The 25,381-nt window shown below is 35.1% G+C and overlaps 1 protein-coding gene and 1 non-coding gene across 16 annotated transcripts in view; both read right to left on the bottom strand.

Annotated features, from left to right (window-relative positions):
• The window catches only part of MLLT10 (MLLT10 histone lysine methyltransferase DOT1L cofactor), a 161,266-nt gene that overhangs the window by 92,768 nt on the left and 43,117 nt on the right, over positions 1–25,381 (bottom strand). For 13 of the 15 annotated variants that reach the window (XR_010377934.1, XM_064479374.1, XM_064479376.1 and 10 more), the window contains one exon: positions 14,480–14,589. Coding sequence is in view for 12 of the 15 variants with exons in the window: in XM_064479374.1 (XP_064335444.1) it covers positions 14,480–14,589 (110 nt within the window). In the remaining 3 variants the exon portion in view is untranslated. Of the gene's footprint in view, positions 1–5,689; positions 6,286–11,975; positions 12,057–14,479; positions 14,590–25,381 lie in introns of those variants that run through there. The other 2 variants (XM_064479385.1, XM_064479384.1) reach the window with 2 other exon arrangements.
• LOC116150604 (small nucleolar RNA SNORA70) lies at positions 1,865–1,997 on the bottom strand. The gene has a single exon (XR_004134336.1). It is a non-coding gene; the product is annotated as a small nucleolar RNA SNORA70 (small nucleolar RNA).

Raw genomic sequence — 25,381 nt, 5'->3', positions numbered from 1 at the left:
AAAACAATCTGCTAAATCTCAGTAAGAACAGTCAAAGTCTGCGGCATTTGAGAAAGAATATGAAAAGGAACATGTATGTGTATGTGTGACTGAAACATTACACTGTACATCAGAAATTGACACAACATTGTAAACTGACTATACTTCAATTAAAAAGAAAGAATGGGAGACAGAAGGTAAAAAGGCAGTGGAATAACATATTGAAAATGCTGAAAGAACAAAACTGTCAGCCAAGCATCCTATATCCAGAAGAGCTATGCTGCAAAAATAAAAGTAAAATAACAACATTTTCAAACAAACAAAAACTGAGACACTTGTTGCTCCAAACCTGATTAACAAGAAATACTAAAGGAAATTCTTTAGGCTACAATCAAGTGACACTAGACAGTAACTGCAATCCACACACAAAAAAACAAAGAGCTCCCATCAATTATACCTCAATAAAGCTGAAATTTAAAAAATAAATATAGACCAATTGAAAAACACATACAAAGAGCTCTGACAAAGGTAATTTTGTAGGAAATAATAAGACAGTATGGATAGCTATTTCTTCCTCATTGCTCTCTTAATTTAAAAAGCAATCACATAAAACAATGTCCATAAATTGTACTGTTGGGACTATAACATGTAGAAATGTAAATATTTGATAGTCACAACACAACGAAAGAGGATGGGAATAAAGCTATTATTGGAGTAAGGAAACAACACTAGATGGTAACTGGAACCCATAGGAAGAAATGAAGAAAAACAAAACTGGTAAATAGGAATACACGTGTGTGTGTACATGGAGACACACACGTTCTTTAAATATGTATGTGGTGTCCTTCTCTTAGCTTCTTTTAGACATAAGATTATATAAAGCAATAATTTTAACACTGTATTGTTGGGCTTGTGGTATATATAGAGACATAGTATCTATAATAATAATAGCATGGGGTGAGGGAAGAAATGAAATTAATTTTCTATATATTACTGGAGTTAAGTAGATTATGGTAAATAAGGATGAATACTGTAAGTTGGAGAGCAACCACTAAGAAAATAAACCAAGAAAATATTAATTTAAAAATCATGAAAGGAATGAAAATGGCACACTAGAAAACATCCACTTACAAAAAGATAAAAGGTAGTATAAAAAAAGAACAAAGTAGTCACAAGACAAGGAAAACAGACAGTAAAATGGCAGATGTAAATCCACGCGTTATTAATAACAGCAATGAATATGAAAATACTCCAATCAAAAGACAGGTTGATAAACTAGATTAAAAAAAAACAAGTTCCATATGCTGTCTAGAGGATGCATACTTCAGAGATGAAGAACAAATAAGTTAAAAGTAAAAGGATAAAAAGAGAAATATCATGCAAAAGGCAAGCAAGTACAAGGCAGCTGGAATGGCTTAGCATTTTATCAGACCAAAAACCAGACTCTAAAACAAAAACCTTTTCTTTTTTCTGACAGGAAAGTAGGATTTGCTGGTGGGCGTGAGTAAGGAGGGGACAGAGCCAAGGCTCTCCTGCGCACAGGCCCACCATGTGTCCAGAGGGCCACAATTATGGATATATTTGACCCCACAGCCATCGGAGATGAGCCGCCTTTCTCCCACCATGTTTTCAAATTCATCTGCATTAAACTTGGTAAATCCCCACTTCCTCAAGGTGTGGATCTTCTGGTGGCCGGGGAACATGAATTTGGCCCTGCATAGGGCCTCAATCACATGCTCCTTATTCTACATCTTGGTGCAGATGGACATGATGACCTGGCTAATGTGGACCTAGCCATGCCCTGGAGCTTTCCTAAGGCACCACGCACACCTGTCTAGAGCCTAGGTTGGGGACAGTATGCCAGACATGAATGTCCACTAGAAAGGGCTGTCTTCAAGGCCCCTTAGGGCAATCCATACAGGTAACAGGCTGCATACACTACCAAGGAGAATGCTGTTTGCAGCCAATGCACCCTGGACCCTACGAGGAAAAGAGCACAGCAAAAACATTTTTAACACGCTGATTGCCCGCTGTAGATTGGATGCTCCTGAGGAAACACTTCGGGGGACATGGCAATCAGTGTGTAAAAGAGGGACAGAATCTTATAATAAAAAGTCCAGTCCATCAGGAAGATATAACAATTATAAGCATAAAAAGAGCTCCCAAGACACATGAATCAAAGTAGAAAAAAAAGTGATAATTTTAAAAATCTCATTAACTTGAGGATGAGAAAATGCTCCCCCAAAAAACAAAACCACATCAAACTAAAATGCCAAGTATGTGAATAAAGCTATGCTCAGAAGCAAATTTATAGCCTGAAAGTTTTCACTTTAAGAGAAAAAAAGTGAGTTTGGCCTAATTTTTTAAATAAAAGAAACAGTGTTGCTATCAAGAGGATCTAGAGATCAAATTCCAACCATACCTAAAAGAACATCACTCCAAACCTAACCAGAAAGTCATTTAAACTATAAAAATCGCAACTCTTCTTAAAACTATGGAAGATTTGCATTTGCAAAGGCAACCAAATAAACTGAAATCTAAGGGCAGACACGCTCTCCCCCACAGACCCCTAAAAACCAAAAGACACTCAGACCATCTACTAATGACAGAAGAGTTAAGGGAAGAAAATGCAGAGGAAGACATGCAGGTAAGAAATTAACTAAAATGTTAACACACTGCTAAAGGCTGACTGTGGACTACTGCAATAGTACAGAGCCACTAGAACCACAGACAGAAGAGGAGGTCACACCCACTCACAGGCTCCACTCTGTGAACACTTACTTACAAGGAGCTCTTGGGGAAGACTGGAAGCAAGGAGACAAAACAACCAGAAAGAATCTCCCTTGTGATGCAGGCATGAAGAAGACAACCAAACACCACTGAGGGAAAGATACGAAATCCTACCTCTTGCCCAGACACTCCTTTCAAAAGCCTTGAGCATCTGGAGGATTAGCAGCAAACCCTGTCCCACCAGGCACGAGTAAAGACCCGTGATGGTGAGGAGGACAAAGGGAAAAAATCTTTTACCCCTAAGTGAGGGGCAGGAAAAACTCCCGACCCCAGGATCCGTTAACAATACTATCAGAGGTCTTTTAGCACTTGAGGAGAGGCAGGAAGCTGTCTCCCTCACAACTCCTTCCACAGATGCAAAAGCAAAGTCTGCCAAAGGGACAAGGGAATGAAGTGGTGAAATCCTGAAGCCCAGATATACAGCACCCGCCAAGGACTGAGGATGGACCAATGCAACAGAGAAATCCTAAGCCCAAAACATCAAATAACAAACAACAGCAATTAAGCACAACAGACGGACCAAAGCGTGGTAAAGGAAAGAGCAGAGAGAAATCAATCTCTGTGGCACCAAAAAACTCAAAACTCCAGCCTTCAACCTAAATATAAAGTATCATTAGAGAAGGACCAAGGGGTAGGGCTACCCCAATGGGTTCATGGTGCAGATCATCAAGCCACAGAGAATTATTCTCAGGTCTTAGAGCCTAATGGAATTTTTCCTGCTGAGTTACAAACCTGCTTTATATCATTTACTCTTTTATTCCTTCCAATTTCTCCCTTTTGGAATAGGAATATCTATATTACACCTGCCCTACCATTGTATCTAGGAAGCAAGTAACTTTTCTATATTCCACAGATTCACAGATGAAAAGAAACTTTGCCACAGAATGGACTACACCCAGAGTCTCACAGCCTCACCGATACCTGATTTACATGATTCAGAGGACAGGATTTGGAAGTTCTGAGATTATTATAGTTAGATAAGATTTTGAACTTAAGAGTCGATGCTGGAATGGATTATGACTTTAGGGATGCTGAGACAGAATAAAAGTATTTTGCATGTGGTAAGATATGAATTTGGAAGTGGACAGGGGCAGAGGGCAGACTACTATGTGTTAGGCTGTGTCCCCATCAAAAAGGTATGTGAAATCCTAATAACCCCTAGTAGCTCAGAATGTGGCCTTATTTGGAAAAGGGGCCACTGCAGAGGTGATCAGTTAAGATGAGGTTACAGTGGGGTGGGGTGGGACCCTAATTCAGTATGACCATTGTTCTTATAAGATGGCTACAGGAAAGCACAGAGACAAGGGAAACACATCACATGGATGGATGCAGAGCTTAGGGTGATAAATCTACTAGCCAAGGAACACTGTATATGACTATACAACCTAATTGCTTTTGAAAGATTCAATCTTTTAATCACCCTATATAGCTGACAACTCCTCCTGCCATCTCCCCAAAAAACTTTTCTTATAAAGCATAACTGTGTGTCTGTATTTTCTTTAAGCAGCCAAAACTAAAAGGCAAAGTGGAAAAATATCTGTGGAATATACAGGCAAAAATTTAGCATCATTATTGAATGAGCTTGTAACTAAAAAGCCTAGTAGTTTGAGGTAAACGGGCAAAAATTATAGACAATTCACATGAAGAAATACCACTCTGATTATCTGACAATTAACCAAACAAATGAAAATTACAGAAATTCACTATCATTTTTCAATTATCAAATTAATAAATATTAAAAATGATTAAAAACTCAGTACAGGCAATGGTGTGGTAAAAATGGCATTTTTCATAAATTATTAGCTACATAAATTTGGGAAACCATGAGGCAATATTATGAGAACTCTAGATAAAGGTATTATCTATGACACAGTAATTCTAATTCTAGATTTCTAGCCAAAGGCAAAAGTCCAAAACATGGGAGCAGGGGGGAGGGGTGCACAGGAAGCTTAGTGGAGCAAGATTCTTGTCATCCTTTTATTCATAACAAAAATATATGAATAAACCTCAATGTTTACTAATATGGGGCTGGTCAAGCAAATTACAGTAGAAACATTACAGTTAGAGTCACTCAAAAATAAGTAAAGAGACAGGAATAAAATCTGTATATTTGGCATAAATTTAACTCTTTTCTTACTCACAGATCAAAAAATACGCCAAAATATTAAAAATACATTTATACATTTAAACACATACAATATTAAACTATTTAATTATTATTTACTGTACTATAAAATTTTGGTAATCCTCATCATGACTGGGAAGCACAGGGCTTGAGGATCTATCAAGGGGTATTCCCAGGACTCTTCAGAGAGAACATGTAAAATATTTTTTTACCTCTTACTGGGGGAGTATATTATCCTGGGAAGGATTCCCCAGGTTTTTTCAGAATCTTCATGAGCCAAAACAGGTTTCACTGATTTAAAAAAAATCAAACGTGCCTTTAAAGTATGTCTCCCTGGCAACCTGATGCACTTTGCTAAGACTTAACTGTTTTAAAATCAAATAACAAAGCTCACACTTTTCTCAATTTTATTCAGATGGTTTCCAATTTGAAATAGAGTAAGCTAATAATTTATGCCATAATTCAATGTGCTAGTATTATACAACGAGAAAACAAGAAGTCCCAGCACACAATCATCCCTGCATTTGTTTCTCATGAAGTCATCAAGTGACCTTAAGCCACCTCTTAAAAGTTGCCCCAAAACTCCCTTGTGAATTACTAAATGCACTTTTAACTTACTGCAAAAAAAGGGACAAATTCTCAAGTTTGCGCAGAACATGAAAATTCAAAAATAAGCGTATATGATTGATTTGCTATATGTACATCAAGAACACTTTATCAGCTTTTTTTTACAGTTGTTTAAATAGACCATTTATGGGACAAGAAGGTAAAGAAGTGAACCCAAACAACTCATACCTCTTGTGTAGAAAGTATCCTTTATGCTTAATTTCTAATGAAGGAATTATATCCAAGTATCCATGTTTTTCTAGGTAATATGGCTTCTAAGCCCAGGTGCCTAGACCAGAGTTGCTCTTTTAGAAATTTAGAACTGGGACTCTGAGTCAGTTACCTACGGGGAACTCAGATAAAATGGGAAGCAGAATTAGAAATTACATGGAAGCAGAAAGAGACTACAGACATAAAACAGGCTGTAGGACCTTCATCAAAGATAGAATGGACAGTATGCAGTCTCTGACTTTCTAGTTCCAGGTCAACTCCCCATTTATGTTATTATGCCTTTATAATACCATAATAAAGTATTATAAAACACTAAAATACTATAAACTGCATATTTTAGCCTTCAGCCAACCCCATTTGTACTTAGGCTAGCTTAATAAAAATTTCTGTCTAGAATAAATCTCTGATCTCAAATCTATCCTCCTGTTATAATACTGCTTGTAGGGAAAAACTGAATTTGTCAAATCTGACTTGTTTTGTCTTAATACTGTATTACCTAGCAATGCGATCTCTCCCTTCAAGCGTGGGTTTTCATAAAATCTTATCTCTTAATCAATTATACTTAGAAGGTAATAGAAATATCTATCATCTAGAGTATCCAAGACATCAAATGAAAATGAAAAAAACTGATACAGGCAATTTGTATGTTGGTGAAATTAAAGTCTAATCCCATGAACAGTTTTAAGTTAACCACTGTGTACTGCCATTTCCAGAAGTTTAGCTTGTATCGTCACCTTTGAAGGAAGAAGAGCAAAGAAATAACACTGAAGGAAATTATACTGCCATTCTTCCATAGTCCTTAGTAAACCCTATTTAATAAACAGCCTCTGAGCCTTGGAGTTGAGAGAAAGGAGGTAATCAGAAGTGAAGCTGAACACAGAAGCACAACACACATAATGAATACAATGAAAAATAATTTACTATTCCCTGAGAAAAAAAGAATACCAAATACAACATAATGTGTGCATGTATATATTGAGGGAAGGGAGGCAAAGACAATACAGAGAAGCCAAATGGGAAATTTTAAATTGAGAATCAGGTGAGGTACCCCAAAAGAGCAAAAGGGGTTTTTTATAAATACATTTGCAAGATTGTTTTGCTTTTCCAAATGATTCAATTGTCCAGAAAAGAAAATACGAATTTAAGTGTTCACTTGAGTAACTAGGATAAAGTGCCAAGCAAAAAACATGTATTAAGTTTTAAAAGCTAAAGCTCTAAACTGTTCTTCGAAACAATGATCAGTACATATATGTAAACTAAAAAATACATGTGCAGTATATTGTATATATGCATTTACATGCAATATACTATATTTGTGCAGTCAAATTGTAACAATTCTACCTAATAAAACTGAAAAATAAAAAAACATGTATTAAGATATATATGAAAGCAAACATTTAATGCTTTAGCAGAAATGTGAATTGTATCTTGGGGACTACTGTCATATTGTTAATATATGCTAGTGAACAACTTGTAGACAAAAGACTTGTTTTACAAACAAGGAAGTAAATCTCACCAACATAAACCAAGAATTCAAAAGTTAATGTCATTGTCCTAAGAAATGTGTCAATTAACTTGATTCCTCTATATATATACTCTACCTCAGGTGGTGATAGATAATGTGCCTAGAACATATCTTCTCGAAACTGAAAAACCATTCTGATTTTTCCTCCTCCCTCATCTTCTGTGTCACTTAACTACTGGTCACCAAGCCCTGTCAACTGAACCTCTTACATGTGACCTAAATGTCTCTGTCCCTTCTTCATTCCTAGCACTCTTCTACTTCAGACCCTCGTTTTTACCTCCCTGGAACACTGCAAAAGCCTAAGTGGTTTCTATGCAACTACTCTAGTCTCTTCTGTCCTCCCTCTCCCAACCCTCCTTTCACGATCCACTAGAGTGGTACACCTGAGCATCTCCCTACCAAGTACAAAAACCTCTCAATAGAGATAAAGTGCAAGCTCCTTAACAGGCTATGTGAGGCCCCTGAAAATCTGGTCCTTGACAACTTCTCTCAGCATTCCACATGTCACACTCCCCAAGTCCTAGCAATAATGTCCTTCTCCCTCACCGCCATCCCCGCTTCCCTCCCTGTTATTTCCCACCTGAAAGCTTCTGCTCTTTCAGTCTGTAAAATGAATAGCCACTCATGTCCTCCCTTCTTCTCCTCCCTTCCTAACTCTTTAAAAAATTCAGAGAAGCTGCAACCTATTTTAAGACACCTTCCCTCTCTTCCTTCAGCCCTGTTAGACTAGGTTCATGTTCTCTGTATTCTGGAATCCCTGCACATACTACCCTTTTCAACAATCGTGAATTTATGCATGTCTGCCCTACCATATAGGAGCTCTGTTTTTCTTCATGCTTCCAACAGTGCCTGGTACATATACTAGGACATGCCACAAATAATGGCTAGATGAAGGGATGGACATGTGAAATGTCTAGCTCCACTATCTGAAACCTAGTTTTTGGTTTTGTTTTGTTTTTTAATTTGGGGGGGGGGTAGGTTTTATGTATGTACATATATTGAGGTGCTGAGGACTAAATCCAAGACCTCATGCATTCTAGGCACGTGCTCCACCAATAAGCTATACACTCCCCTGAAACCTAGTTTTTTTAATTTTTTCTCATTTTATTTTATGTTTTGGTTTTTTTTTTTTCTCACATGAACCTTATTTAATAAACTTCTTAAGAAAACCGTAAGCCAGCTATCCCAACTCGCCTACATTCTTAAATTTGAGAAAGGAGTATGCTCTCTTTCTGAGGCCTGGCAGTGGGAAGTCCAGAGAGGGAGAGTTAGTATTTTACCTAAGGTCACACAGCGCATGGCGGCAGGTCTGGATTCAAACCTCCCCGGCCTGCCTGGTGCCCCGCGCAGCCGGTGCTCAGGCGCTGGAAATTTCAACACATGAACCTCACCCAGCCGGGACTGATTACCAGGAAGGGGTACTGGGTCTGTAGGCGAGAGGAATGGAGCGGCCCCCTCCAAGAAAGGGGGCCCCCTCCACGAACCACGCAGGGTGCTCAGGGGCCCTGGCTGCAGCTGCTGACTCCAGCGCCCTCAGGCGGCGGGGTCTGGGGAGGAGACTGAAACCTGGCTTTTTAAATAGCACTAAGAGGAATCCTAAAAATCAGAATATTAAGTACTTTCAAAAATTTTCACCCAGGCGCTAAATATATTGATTAAAACTTTTCTTAAGAGCTATCCCCCACTATTCCTTCAGAAAAAAAAAAAATGAAGGGCAGTTAGGCTAGCAATTTCTAAGTTTTCCTCTACCATTAAGCTTTTAAAATCCAATGACACCACGTTTTATGTTGTTTTTGTTTTGTCTGGCTGGTCTATTATGATCCTTCCTATACTTACACCAACACTCATTCCTTCATGGCCATGCGATAAATAAAAACTATTCAAAAGGATAAATCCAAGATAACTACATTAGCTGCCAACCACTCTGTGGAAACTGTAGCTTTTTAAACTAAATGCTTCCTTGACTCAAACACAAGCCCCCATCCAAAAACGTTCCCAAATCTCTACGTTGCCCCAGTCTTCCAATTTCTTAAAAATTATTGAATGGTAACAACTTAAAGGTAACATATACCACTCATGTGTATTAACAAAATGTGTATGTCAGTGAAATGGGGAACTGATAGAAGAAAATATAAGCGATAACAAGAATCTTATCACAAATGGTACAGAAACTGGCCACTATGTATTTAACGACGTGGAAAATTTAACAACAGGTCAACACTGAATTCTCTGCAATCTGGATACGCTGTACAAATATGCTACAAATTTTTCCTTTTTTTCCCCTAAATCCCACAATGTTCAAGCCACACAGGATTACTTATTCTCTGAACTGCCTACCACCTCCCCTTTGCACATATTACCCTAGTTTATGTTACTTTCTCTGTCTAGAATTACTTGATTCTTTTTTCCACACGTCAAATTCCTTATTATTCTGCAAAGATCTTATAATATCTTTCTGTGCTTTACTTAATTCCAGACAAAAACAGTCTCTTCTTTCATTTTGTTCCATCATAATCCATTCAGGCTTATTATAATTTATAGTACATCTTAGTATTATTTTCAATACACTGTAATTATATTATTTACTTGACTGTCTAACTGAAAGTGTCACATGGAGAAAAACTATTATTTTACACATCTTTGAACTCCTAGCATCTAGCACAATCCTTGCTGCAAGGCAGGTAAGGTCTACAGTAAGTTCCCAATAGACTAACAAATAATTTCTAAATTATCCTTTACTACCACCCATTAAGCACTGATGCCTTCCAAATTTCAACAATCCTCTTACCAATTGCTCCTATCATTTCAGCATTACACGTCCCCTATTAGCCACACTGAATATTCATGAACAGAATACTACTGAGTTTCTACGGTTAACTTAACTATACAGGCCAAAAACCATAAAAATCTTAGAAACATATATAACAACCATATATAAGGAAAACTATAAAAAGGAACAATAAAATTTGATGGAGAGAGACCATGTTTCTGGAAGAGGAGATTTAATATTGCAAAAAGATCAATTCTTCCCCAAAATAATATTTTACTATAGCACCAGTACAATCAAACTTGTGTTTTGTTAGTCCTAATGTTCATCTGAAAAAAGAAATACATGACAATATTTGCTCTACCATCTACCAAGATGTATTTAAAACCATAATAATTTAAAACAGTGTGGTACCAGGATAAGAACAGACAGACCCATCAACTGAACAGAAAAGATGTCATTAATACCCAAGAATTTAATAATGATTCAAATAGTATTTCAAATCACTGTGCAAAATATAGATTATTCAGTAACAATGTTGAAAAAGTTGACTAAACCATGGGGGAGCAGAAAAGTTAAACACATATCTCACTATGTTCTAAAATTCACTCTAAATGTGTAAAAGATTTATACCTAAATAATTTATTCTTCCTTCTATACTCCCTCCCTTACTTCTTGAATACTTTAGTCTTAAATTCATGAGCTTGGGTGAATCATGGTAGCGTCCATATTGGGAAGGAGTGGGCAGCCAAATTCAAGTGACAGATTCCCAGTAGGGCTGGCTTCCATGAGAGTGTCGGGGTGGAGGTAGTGTCAGAGTGAAGTGTCAGAACCTGAGCGAGGTGAGGAGACCAGCTATTGAGGGGAGAAGGGGTAGTGGTGGACTGAAGCTGGGTGTCAACCCCCCTCTCCCCAAAAAGGGTAACCATGCAGGGAAGCAGCAACAACTCAGAGTGAGGTGTAGAGCCTTAATGAGGTTAGGATGGCCTCTGTATTAGGGGACGGCAGCAATGGAAGGTTGGTTAATACAAGAGAGATTGAGTAAATAAATAAATATATTGAGGATAATGGGAGAGAGGTTTCTCACCATCTGGCATGAGAGTCATAAATACAAAAAGAAAAAAAATTAGAATGAACCCTGTGTTGTTGGATTAGGCTTAGGGAAATTACTAAGAAGTTCCTAAGAGTTTACAGTTTTCCCTATACAGATAGATAAGTAGATACAGAAATATAGATAGATATGTATGTATGTAAATATATCCAATTCTTATACTAAATCAGAAGTCTCCTTGTGATCTCACTGTCTTCAAAGTATAGAGAAGATACAGATGTGAATGTGTGTGTATCTCTGCATGTACAATGAGAGGGCCTGGGAGTAGCAACATCGCAGTAACAATGAGCACACCTAGTGTCCACCTTGGCTTCTAAATACCATCCTCACCTAAAAAGAATCAAGGCTCCATGGAGAAATGGTTATTCCAGGGCTAAAACAGAAAGGGTAAAAGATGAGCCTGGAACATACTGTCATGTCAGAAGCAGAGAAGTGCTCAAAGTATGATAGAAACATGTCAAAAAAGACACAGAAACCAACTTGAAAGGGTCCCACTGCCCAAACCTGAGACAACTGAGCATCACAATAAATGACAGTAACAGGGAACAACCCATTAAAATAAAATAGTAACACACAAGTCTATATTAGTCCATACTACTATTTATATTACTTCACTGGGGAATGAAGAAAGCTCTTCCTTAAGTGGAATGCCAAATGATGAATGTAAAAGATGGAATTAGAAAACCGCCACTTGCCATCAATCATAGTATTAGATTAATTAAGCAAAGAAACAACAATGGATGCTAAAATTAGTGGGTAAAAGGAACAAGGAGCAAGATATTTACATACAAAGTACTTCCACACAAAATGCTTATTGATTATAGATGGAAAGAAAATTAACCTCCCAGTGGAGAAATCTTGCAGACACCACCTTAACCAAGTGATCAAGGTAACATCACCAGTAACGGGAAAAACTGAAATCATGTACCACCTGATAGGATGCAATGAGAAGAACACAGCATCACTTCTGTGATATTCCTGCCAAAAACACATAATCTGAATTTAATCATGAGGAAACATCATAAAAATCCAAATAGGACATTCTATAAATAACTGGCCTGTTATCTTCAGAAGTATCAAAGTTATGAAAGTCAGAGAAAGAATGAATTACTATTTGAGATTTACTATTTTGAGATTTCAGGCGACTTAAGAGACAAAAAGCAATCAATGATCTTTCTGCTAAGAAAGACATTACTGAGAAAACTGAAAGGCATGAATGAAAGTAAGGGAAATAAGTCTTTCCCTAATAATAATAAGGGATGAAGTCTCTGGATTAGACAGTAATATGCATAAATGTTAACTTCCTGATTTTGATGGCTGTATTCTGGTCACATAGAAGAAAGTTCTTCTTTATAGGAAATACACACTAAATCGTTCAGGGTTTCAGTGTTATCCTGGTAAATCACTCTCAAATGGTTTAGGAGAGGAAGAGCTCCTTGTACTATTAATGCAACCTTTATGTAAGTTTGAAATTATTTCAAATTGAAAGAAAAAACAAGTATTTTTTAAAATTAATTTTGAAAGTACAAAAAATGTTTATACGTTGGTGTAGAGAAAGATTTTCTTTACATGGCAACAAAAGGAGAAACAATGAAGAGTAGTTGTGTAAATTATATAAAAACTTTAAATTTCTGAATTAGAAAAAATTAACCTGCTAGAATACCAACAATAAAAAACGTGAAGACATAATGAAAATTAAGAACCAAATGTTTAATTATGGACAAAAGCATTCACAGCAAGTATATAGAGCAAAAGAATAGTATCTTCCGTATACAAAAAAAAAAAAAAAAACAAAAAAAACACTCCGTTAAAAAAATTAAAACATTACAATATTAAAAGGAACAAATAGCTATTCAACGTCAATTAACAGACATGAATAAGCTTTCTAAAAATCTTTAAAATATTTAACTTCATCAGTATTCAAAGAAAGTCATTCAAACACTGTAATATTTTTCACTAGAAAGAATAAAAAAGATTATACTTTAATGGTAATACACACTGTACTTAACAGAATATAAGATTATGAGCACCTCCCATACCACTAATGTGGTTAAGTTAGAAACTGCATTCTAGGACAATTTCATACAATATATTTACTGAAGCTTCCAAAATGTTCATACCTTTTTAAACAGAAATTCTGCTGGATATGTACATGCTAAACACTAAGTGAGGACTTTCAACAGTAGGGAGTTCCTAATACTTTGTATTACATGCTATGTATCCACAAAAATAACAGCAAAATATAATTTATTGACACAAAAAGATGTTCAGGGCTAGTAAGTTTCAAAAACAGAATAGTGTAAGCAACATGATTCAAATTTTTTAACAAGTATACAGTATACATAAAAATGCACGCCAAATGATCTCCATGGGAAGATTTTAGATGATTTTTGTCATGCATTTTCCTATTTAATTTCCTATATTTTCCAATTTTTAAAATAAATATTAACAATCTACATTCCAAAATGTTTAGTATTTTGAAATCTTAGAATGGGCTGCAGTGACACTTTCTCCAAAGATGGAATAAATCAACAAGTACTTTCAATTAAATGGTAACACTGTATTTAAAAGCACATTGGGTAATAAAAAAAAATCATCCAATATGCAGAAGAGAATGAAACAATACATATGTACTAAATTAAGGAAAAGATATAGGGGAAAAAAGCAAATATTAAGAATTTTTTTTAGAACTAACAACAAAAATCCTCTCTTGGGAACAGAAAATAATTTGGAGAGGAGAGATGAGCAAACAATATTCTATGACAGGATTATTTTTTAAGACAGGATGTGTATCAGCATAATCAATGTTACACCAAATAATTATTAATTCAATTTCATAGTGCCTTAGTGTCTAAAAGAACATAAAGGTCAGTAATTCTTTTTGGGGGGGGGGGGTGGATTAGGTTGGTTGGTTGGTTGGTTGGTTTGTTTGTTTGTTTGTTTAAATGGAGGTACTGGGGATTGAACCCAGGACCTCATGCATGCTAAGTATGCACTCTACCACAGAGCTATACCGTCCCCCCTTAAAGGTCAGTAATTCTTAAAGAACAAATCAGTAAGGATAAAAATGCCATGTAAATGGCAGAATATTAAATACCTAGGTTCATGTAAAAGGCAATATAGTTTTCTTTGTGTTTGTCTTTTACTCCTGTAATCTTAGTAAAATACATTAATAATGGTAGTTTAACACAGTTAATTACACTTTTTCCAAATTGATGGAGGCCTATAATTTAAATTGTTTTACTGAAGGTCTATAATAAAACAACAAAAAAATTCTTTTACACTTCCCAATTTTAAAACAAACAAACAAAAATGCACACATCAATAAAATAATATTCACTGTACCTTATTATAACGATCATGTGGAACAGACTGTAAAACAATTGGTTCCATGGTAGAAACATTGGCAAACTGTACCTCTGGAATATAAAGGGCACAAACCACATGAGCCCAACCTAAAAATAAATAAACAAAAATAATGTCATTTTCCAGTTTTCAATAAAGCTTTTCAAAGATAAAATTAGATCATTAACTTTCTGAAGAAATCCGTAAGTGCCTATTTAAGCTAATGTACAACAAAAATATTAACAAATTCTCATTACTGACCAACAGTTAAACCACTACTGATTAAAGACTCTGAATAAGCAGACTACCAGATAACAGAGAGCAAGCTAGTGGTTACAGCCGGGAGAGTGGGAGGTGCAAACCACTGGGTATAAGATGGGCTCAGGATGTACTGTATAACACGGGTAATACAGCCAGTAATTTTATAAAAATTGTAAATGGAAAGAAGCATTTTAAAAGATATTAAAAAGGACTCAATCATTTCTCCAGTTATTATGCACATTAACACAAATAGAAGGAAACATTTTTAAATTCAGGTGGTAGCAATGAAACTTTTTATAAGAGTAAACTAAATAATTCAGATCAACACTTCCTCTGAGAAGCTCCATTAAAAAATGAAGTTTTATAGTTGAGCGCCTAAAATTAAAAACTGTAACACTTTAAATCTTAAATTTTAATATCAATTGTATTGATATCAATATTAACAAATGTCAATCAATAAATATGAAAATATCAATAAATTTTGATGTTAATATTAAATTTTAACTATTAATGTTGACATTTTAAATGCTAACATCATTTTACTATTTTAATATTTCACTTACAATATATTAACAATTGATGTTAAATGTTAATACTTCTTTTTATTTTCAAAATGTGACCAAAGGTATCAAAGAGCCACAGTGATCATAAGGAATTACTGGGGCTAAAACTAGAAAAGGATGAAAGTCCAGAGAGTTAAGTACCATTTTTAGCCACTGTGCCAACAAAGGGTCATTTGCCTATTTCACTTTAGAAAGCAGCTAAGAGGGTGGAGGGGGTTTCTGACAAACTCAGAGGACTGGAAGTACAGGGGTGTATGTCCACAGACAACCAAGGGAGAAAAGGAACACTAATAAACCCCTAACCTCCTTTTAGATGCAACACTGAGGGGCTGCAAGCCAGAAGTGACAATAAACTAAAAGTACATAGGCCCACCAAGAGACTGCAGCTGGGCTTTGATCATCTCACACTCTGAAATTTGACTCATGTAATCCTAAATTACAAGTGCCCCCAGACACCAGACATAAACTAATATACATCCTCTCTAGAGGCGAACAATGTCATTTTGGCTACAAATAATTTCTACTACTAGTTCATTATCATTTTCAGCACAACACAAAGTACCAAACACATGAGAGACAAGATAACATCAATGAAAATCAGTATAAACAAGAAAAACAAAGCCAATCTGTATTTTGGAGTTTCAGAAATACATGTTAAAATAAGTATACTCATTATGTTCAAACACACAACACAAAATTGAAAATTTCTTCAAAAAATTGAAAACTCAATACTAAATCAAAAATTACAGAAGTAAAAACAAAAATTTTTAAAAACCAATGGATAGAAGAATGGCTTAGACATAAGACAAAAACAGAAGTAGAGCAACAAAGCAAATAAGAAAACATTCAGAATATTTGCATAAATGTATGAAAAATACAAAAAGAGGAAGGGAAATATAAACAACATATAAGCAGGTCTAACACACATGTAACTATAGTCACAGAGAAATATGAGAGAAGAAATGGCACAAAAGCACTATCTGAAATAGTAATACCCCAAAACTTTCCAAAAGAGAAGATGGCAAGTCAAAGACTGAAGAACCACACTAAATCCCAGGGTAAATAAATATAAATCCACACATAGGCACATCAAAAAATACATAAAACTGAAAAAAGAAAAATCTTAAAACAACCAAAAGTTAAGTTATCATCAAGAGAACTGGATAAACAACAAAACCAAAAAATATCTTTAAACAAATTTCCATTAAAGGGAACACCAAACAATTTTCCCCAGGTGACAGAAAAAATTACCCAAAAAGGAAGCTCCAAGATGAAAGGAAAATGAAGCATGCAGGTACTCTTCATGGGTTTCTTGCTGGATGAAACATTAATACCTTCGTTCACTTAAAATACATAACTGCTTACCTCAGAAACTAAAATACTGTCTTGTAAAGTTTTCAACATATATAAAATTGTAACAAAGACTGAGGAAGGAGCAGGTAAAAGAGATCTATATGGTTTCAAGGTTCCTACATTTTGCGTCAAGTGCTACACACGACAGACTGAACTTACTGGTGTAAAAACTGTAATCCCTGGAGCAACTGCTATATACATAAATACTAATACTTGTAAATACAGAAAGAGCTATGGCCAGAAAGGTAATTTAATGTAATTAATTTAAATGCAATACTAATTAAATGCATTATTAAACTGATTAAAATGCAATGCTGAAAAATTCGTATCAGAAATAAGGAAGAAAAGAAGGAAAAGAGGAATAAAAAATAAAGAGAGGTGGGAGGGTATAGCTCTGGTAGAGCACATGCTTAGCATTGCATGAGGTTCTGGGTTCAATCGCCGTACCTCTTCTGAGAATAAATAAATAAATAAACCTAATTACCTACAACCAGCAAAAAAAAAAAGAGAAGAGAGAGAAAAATGAAGGCTGAGGAGGAGTAGTAGAGAGGGGAGGGTATAGCTCAAGTGGTAAAGCACATTCTTAGAATACACAAGGTCCTGGGTTCAATCCCTAGTACCTCCTCCAAAAATAAATAAGTAAACCTCATTACCTACCCCTAAAAAAGTAAATAAAATAAAATGAAAATTTTTTTAAAAAAGGAGTAGTAGGAGACTGGCCAACAGGCAGTTAACAAGGACCAAATTTAGCCTCCCGAATGAAACAGTGCATACCCCATCACACACTGAAAAAAATAATAATTGAGACAATGGTTCTGAAGACACTGGGTATCAGGTACAGAAGGGCACAATCCCAAAGACACAAGAAACAAATGAGGTGAGCCCTTGGTTTGCCCCAGCTTAATGTCTTCAGCGTTCTTCTAGGCCAAGACTCAGGGAGAGGAACTGAGGCTAAGCCCAGGACTTCTCAAAGTTTAGGGCACACAATGAGACCAACAAAGCTAAAATTGGCAAAACAAAGTACCAGAAATGAAAGCTCTTCATAAAGAGAACACTCTGAGCAAGAGAGCGAGAGATGCAAACAGCACCACCTGAGTATTACGCAGAGAACACTTGAGTAGAGAAATTACCTGAGGATGGAAAAAGAACCATCCAAGATTAGAGGGAGAAGTATCCAGCTGGCACAAAGGGCCAGGAACAGTGCCTGTTCCCCAAATGTGACTGGAAAAACTCATAACTCATGGGGCATTCACTGGGTAAAAGACTCACAGAGGTCTTCCCTCGGTGTGGGGAATACATGCCCCCAGACCAAGCACTGCTCTGGACCCACCTAATAAATCATAACAGCAGGACTTGAAAAGATCAAACTGTTTCCGAAGAACATTAATTGTATTTTAGGACAAAACTCAAGGAGATTTATAGGGATGCAAAAACATCCAGATCTGTGTCAGCAAAAATGGAAAAGTAGGCAGCTCCAAGGGCACATTCCACCACAAAAACATCAAAAAGTCAAGCAGGAACTGTCAGAACCAATTTTGTCAGGAGTCCGAAAAAGAGAGTGAAAATTCTGCAGCAACCAATCAAAATGCTAAATCAGAAAAAGGCAACTTAAAAATGTTAGGAAAGTTTTGGGAATTTTTACTTTCCCTTGACCCACACCACCCAGGGTTCAGCAGAGGTCTTGAAGACGGCACCATGTGTTTCTAGTGAAGAACCACACCTCCTGGTTTCAGAAGGAGCAGTGCAGATTTTATTTGCAAAGAATTGTGTTTCTCTATCCTAAAATGTCTGTGAGCTACTGAAGAACTGACACAACATGCCTGTACTCTGACAAGCTCAGAACTCACTCAAGGCAAAAAAAAAATGGTAGGTATTCCTTAAATCATCATGAGGCAGTCAAAAAAACTCACACATGCCTGGGGCAAAAGATTAAGGTTCAAGTATATAATCTAGTGCTAAGAGCCTAAGAGGAAAACATGGGCTCTGTGAAATTGGGGCTCTCAAAAGTGTCTGTGCATGCTAGGGAATTTAGACAGCAACATATGCCCACGGCAGGATACATCTTCATAAAAGACCTGATGAAATGCTAAACTTTCATCTCTGGTTATCTCCTAGCACAGTGGGTAAAGGCTAAGTAAGGCAGAGTTGTAAACAGATTGGTTAGCTACTGAAGGAATGGTCCCAGCAGAGTCAGTCTCTCAGTCTGTCTCTCTCTCTCTCAGTCTGTCTGTCTGTCTGTCTCTCTCTCTCTCTCTGTCACTTGCTATTTTGGTACCTGGTATTAAAGCAGATCTTTGTCCAAACACTAATTGAAGCTAAAGAAACAGAGATAAATACATATTCTCAAGTGCACATGTAACATTTGCCAAGAAAGACTCTATGTTAGGACATAAATCTCAATAAATTTAAAAAGAATTAAAGCATACAAAGCATGTCTTCCCCAAATCCAGTGGAATGAAGCTAGAAACCATTAAGAGGAGGAAAATGGAAAAATTACAAACACTTAGAAATTAAACAACACAGTCTTATCATAGAAGAAATGAGGGTAATAGAAAGCAAATGTTTAAAGGGTAGAGGGTTTCCTTTTGAGGTGATGAAAATGAAATTACATAGAGGTGGTAGCTGTACAACATTGTGAATGTTCTAAATGCAGCACTTAACTGTTCACATTAAAATGATTAATTTTGTTATGTGAATGTCATTTCAATTTTTTGAATTATACACACACACACAGCCAGCCAGCACACAAAATAGTATAATTCACAATGTCTGGAATCCAATCAAAGATTACCATGGATCCAAAGAAGCAGGAAAACACAATCTGTAATGACAATAATGAATCAAAAACATCCAAAAACTGATATAAATGATAAAATAAGCAGAAAAAGCAACAAAACAGTTATTATAACTTCATTCTATATATTCACAAAGTTAAGTGGAGACATGGAAGATATTTTTAAAAACCACATTAAACAATAAACAACTATTTAAACAAAAATAACGACAATTCATCGTAGTTTATAACAGATAAATGCATAACAACAAATGCACAAAGGCCCCCCCAAAAAAAAGAAAAATGGAACTGTATTATTTTTAGGATCTTATACATGAAATAGAATAATAATATCACTTGATGGTAGACAGCACTGAGATAAAGATTTATACTTTAAACCGAAAGACAATGACTAGCACAACACAACAAAATATATAGCTAATAACATAGCAAGAATAAAATGAAATCAAAAATCAAAAGCCAAAAAAAGAATAAAAGAGAACAAAAAGTAGACAGTGTAAATGATAAACAAGTATCAAGATATCAGATGTAAATCAAACTGTATCATTAATCACACTAAATGTAAATGAGCTAAACACCTCAGTTAAAAGGCACAAACTGTCAGAATGAAGAGAAATAAGTGAAAAGATGCTCAACATCATTAGTCATCAGTTAAATACAAATCAAAAACAAAATGAAACACCACTTCATATCCACAAGTGGCTAAAATAAAACAGACATTAAAAAAGTGCTGACAAGGATGTGGAGAAATAGGACAGCTCCTGTACAACTAGCAGGAATGTAAAATGGCATACCCACTTTGGGAAATAGACTGGTAGTTCCTCAAAAGGATAAGAATTTTAACACATAACCCTGGAATTCCACTCCTAATAATAATACGAAGAGAAATTAAAACATATTTCCTCACACACACACACACACACACAAACTGGTAAACAAATGGTCACAGCAATACTATTCAAATAACCAAAACGTTAAAACAATCCAAACAGACCTCAACTGTGGAATGTGTAAACAAAATATAGTACATCCATACACTGGAGCATCAGTTAGCAGTTAAATGAAATAGTAATACATGCTACAACTGGAAAACAATATGCTAATGATGCCAGTCACAAAAGACCACATACTGTAGATTCCATTTATACAAAATGTCCAGAACAGGCATATGGACAGACTGGGTTAATGGTTATCTACAGTGGAGGTGTTGAGGGCAAATGACAAGTGAATACTAATGGTATATTTTTGGCGGGATGAAAATGTTCTAAAATAGATTCTGATAATGGTTGCACAAGTCTTTGTAAAAACCAATTGAATTGTACACTTTAAAAGGTTCAATTAATGGTATGGTATGTGAATAAAGCTGTCATATTTTAAAAGAAGACAACAGAAAACAATTTAACTTTTTATGAGGGTAAAAGACTGAACACACACATCACCAAAAAAGATGTAAGAATGGCAAATAAACACATGAAAAGGAGATCAAATTTTTATTATTCATTAAGTGCACAAGGATTAAAAGCACAAGGATCCACAGATACAGAAAACAAACTTACAGTTACCAAAGAAGAAAGGTGGAGGAGGGACAAATTAGGAATATGGGATTAACAGGCAAAATAGATAAGCAACAAGGATTTACTGTATACCACAGGGAACTATATTCAACATCTTGTAATAACCGATAATGGAAAATAATCTTAATATATATGTGTGTGTGTATATTATATGTAACTGGGAAAGAAAACAAGGGTATCACTACACACCTCTTCAATGGCAAAAATTTTTTTAACTGACAATACCAACTGTTGAAGAGGATGTAGAGCAACCGGAATTCTCATGCTACTGATGGGAATGTAAAATGTTACAACCACTTTAGAAAAGTTTGTCAGTTCCTTAAATAATTAAGCATGCACTTATAAACAAGCCATTTCATTTCTAAGTATTTACCCAAGATAAATGAAAGCCTATGGTCATACAAAGACATGTACTCAAATGTCAATAGCTTCATTTGTAACAGTTGAAAACTAGAAATAGTCTAACCATCACCATCAACATGTAAATGGATAAACTGCTATAATCATACAAAGGAACAGAAGAGAACAACAAAAAGGAATGAAATATTGATAGATGCAACAAGAATAAATCTCAAAATAATTACACTGATAGAAATGAACCAAACAAAAATAGTGTGTATATAATATATATATGTTTGTATGCTTAGACACACATATACAGACACACATACAGATTCTATTTATACAAAACTCTAGAAGATGTAAATTATAGTAATAGAAGGCAGACGACTGGTTACCTGGGACAAGGCTATGGAGAAGAAGGGGCGGTTCAAATACAGTACAAAAAAGTATGAGAAAAGTTTTAAGAATAATGGACATGTTCACTGACTTGATTGTGTGGATGGTTTCATGTGTACATAACATTAGTCAGAACTTTTCAAACAGTTCACTTTAAATAAATGTCATATAGTGAAAGTCAATCATATCTGAATAAAGCTGTTTTCAAAAAAACAAATCTTAAAATAAGTTCTCAATCTAAATTTTAATTTATATTAAATACTAAATCATTTATACACAACAGTTAATGGGACAGAGCAGATTAAGGAGCGATTGAGAGGGACAAAGTAGATTTTTTTAAATGACCAAGCCATATGCTGCCTATAAAAGACACTTTTAATAAACATAAAGACTCTAATAAGATTAGAGAAAATAAAGCAAATGAATGGAAAATGATATACCATACCAACAGTAAGAATATAAAAACTAGAGTGACTATTTTGATATTAGATATAAACTACAAGACAAATACTCCATAGATAGAAAGGGATATTTCATCATAAGGAGATGATTTAATAGAAGGACATAACAATGAGAAGTGTGTGCACCTAATAATATAGCCTTAAAATACATGAAGTAACACTTGACAGAATTAAAGGAAGAAACAGACAACGTTCCAATCATGACAGATTTTTAACACACCATTTTCAGCAACTGATAGGTGAACTATACCAAAAAAGAATCAGTGAAGACATAAAAGAGCTTTACAGTATCAACTGTCTTGATCTAACTGACTAGAACACTATATTTAACAGCAGAGTACTCATTCCTTTCAAATACACATGGTACATTCACCAACACAGATCATATGCTGTGCCCTAGTAAGTCTTACTGAATTTTAAAGGACTAAAATCATCTAGAGTATAATCATAACCACAATGAAATTAAATTAGCAACCAGTAACAAGTAGGTATCGAGCAAAACCACTAATATATGGCAAATATTTAATATATTTCTAAATAATGTATGGGTCAAAGAGAAAATCACAAGGGAAATTTGGAAAACATTTTGAACCGAGTAGTAACAAATATACAACATACCAAACCGGAATGCAGCCAAAGCAGTGCTAGGAGGAAGACTTACAGCTTTATATACTTTTACTAGAAAAAAAGATCTAAAATGAAAGAACTAAGCTGCCACCTTGAGAAGTTAAAAAGGTAGAGCTAAACATACACAAAGTAAATGCTAGAAAGGAAATAATAAAAGATTAAAGCAGAAATCAGTAAAACAGAAAACAGGCAGATGACTTTAAAAATTAACAAAGCCAAATGCTGTTTCTTTAAAAAGGCAAATGAAACCGACAAATGCTAGGTATGCCAGTCAAAAAAAAACAAACAGAAACAAAACAAAGAGCAGAGACCACAAATCACCAATCTTAAGAATAAAAACAGGGTTATCACTATGACACACTACTGATCCAAAAAACATCAACAGGGTAATAAGAAAATACTATATATACTCACTTTCCAGAAATAAATTTTTTTATCAAAAATCTTCCCAGAAGGTTTCATTCTAACACTACAAAGTTTCACTGGTAAATTCTGTCAAACCATTCAAGTAGAAAGTAATACCTTTTACAAAAAAACTTTTCCATTTTCAGTGACTATCACAGCCCTTCCATAAAAAAGTGACAAAAACATAATTTTTTTAAGAAATGGAGAATTACATGAGAACAGTAAGATGTATGTCAGGAGTTTAGTAAATGAATTTCACATTCACTAAGAGTTTCATAGGGTTCAGAAAGAGGGTAAAAGCACACGGAAATATTAAATTTTATCAGGCTAATAGAGAGGGTAGATCAGAATGATAAGAAGTAATCCAAGAGAAAGTTCTACACACCTATTAAAATGGCCAAAATCCAGAACACTGACAACACCAAACACTGGCAAGGGTGAGGAGTAACAGAAACTCTCATTCATTACTGGTAAGAATGGAAAATGGTACAGAACTCTGGGAAACACTTCGGCTGTTTATTACAAAAACTAAACATACCCTCCCCATACAATCTAGCTTATGCTCCTTAGTATTTAAGCAAAAATAGCTGAAAACTTATGTCCACACAAAAAGCTGCACATGGGTATTTATAGAGGCTTTATTCATAACTGCCAAAACTTAAAAGCAACTAAGATTTCCTCCCATAGGTGAATAGATAGATAAACTGTGGTACCTCCAGACAAACAATTCAGCACTAACAATAAATGAGCTGTCAAGACATAAAAAGACATGGAGGAAAATTAAAAGAGTATTACTAAGTGAAAGAAGTGAATCTATAAAGGCTACATAACTATATAATTACAAGTATACTACATTCTGAAAAAACAGAAAACTGTAAGAACTGTAAAAAGATCAATAGTTGCCCTAAAGTGAGGCGTGAGGGATGAACAGGCAGAGTACAGACAATTTTCTAGGGCAGTGAAAATATTCTACATGATATTATAATGATGGCTATATATCATTATAAATTTGTCCAAACACAGGATATGTACACACTGAGAGAACCCTAGTGTAGATAACAAACTTTGGGTAATAATTATGAATCATTATAGGTTCATCAATAGTAACAAATGTTCCAATCTGGTGGGGGGTGCTGATAATCAGGTAAGCTAAGCATGTGTGAGGACAAAGGGCATCTCTGTACCTTCTCTTCAATATTGCTGGGAACCTTAAACTACTCTAAAAATGTCTTTTTTTTAAGCAATTCAAAATAACACAAGAATGAAAAGGAACACAAAACAAGAAAAACAAATAGAAAACATTCAGTAAGATGGAAAGTTTAAATTCAAATGCAATACACACACATGCACACACAAACACACAAAAAAACTCATGTGCATACATTAAGTATAAACAAACTAAAATTTACTTCAATTAAATACAAAAACTCAGACTGGCTAAAAACACAACTATTTGCTGTTAACAAGAGACAAATCCAAAACAGGAGAATACAGAAAAGTTATAACTAAAGAGAAGATACACCATTTGAAAACGAAAACTAATAGAAAGGTGAGATGTTTAATATCAGTTGAAATATACTTTGAGATTAAAAAAAAGCACCAGAGAAAGAGTACACCACAATGATTAAAAAATTTCAATTCATAAGGAAGAGATACACTAATTCTAAATATGCATACACTTAATAACATCATCAAAACATATAAAGCAAAAACTGAGACACCACAATTACAATGAGAAATACTAGCATACATATCTTCCTCAGTAAATGACAGAACACATTCAACAAATCAGCAAGGATACAGAAGATGTTAACAACCCAAATATCAAGTACAACCTCATGGGTTTATTTTAAACATTACATTCCAAAACCATAGAATTTTTTAGAAACTCACAGAGAACCTCCTTAAAAACTGACCTTATCCTACCCATAAACCAAGTCTCATAACACACCCGGCAGGTGTCCTAAGTGTAAATCTTTACGACTTTGGATAGCAGTGGATTCTTAGATATGATAGTAAAAGCATGAACAACAAAAGAAAAATTAAATTGGACTATAACAAATTAAAAACTATCGTGAATCAAAGGACATTATAAGGAAAATGAGAAACAATCCACAGAATGGGAG

This window comes from Camelus dromedarius, chromosome 26, assembly GCF_036321535.1.
Source record: "Camelus dromedarius isolate mCamDro1 chromosome 26, mCamDro1.pat, whole genome shotgun sequence".
Classification (NCBI taxonomy): Eukaryota; Metazoa; Chordata; class Mammalia; order Artiodactyla; family Camelidae; genus Camelus; species Camelus dromedarius.
The sequence above is the reverse complement of the archived record's forward strand: the minus strand, read 5'-3'. Positions and strand labels throughout refer to the sequence as shown.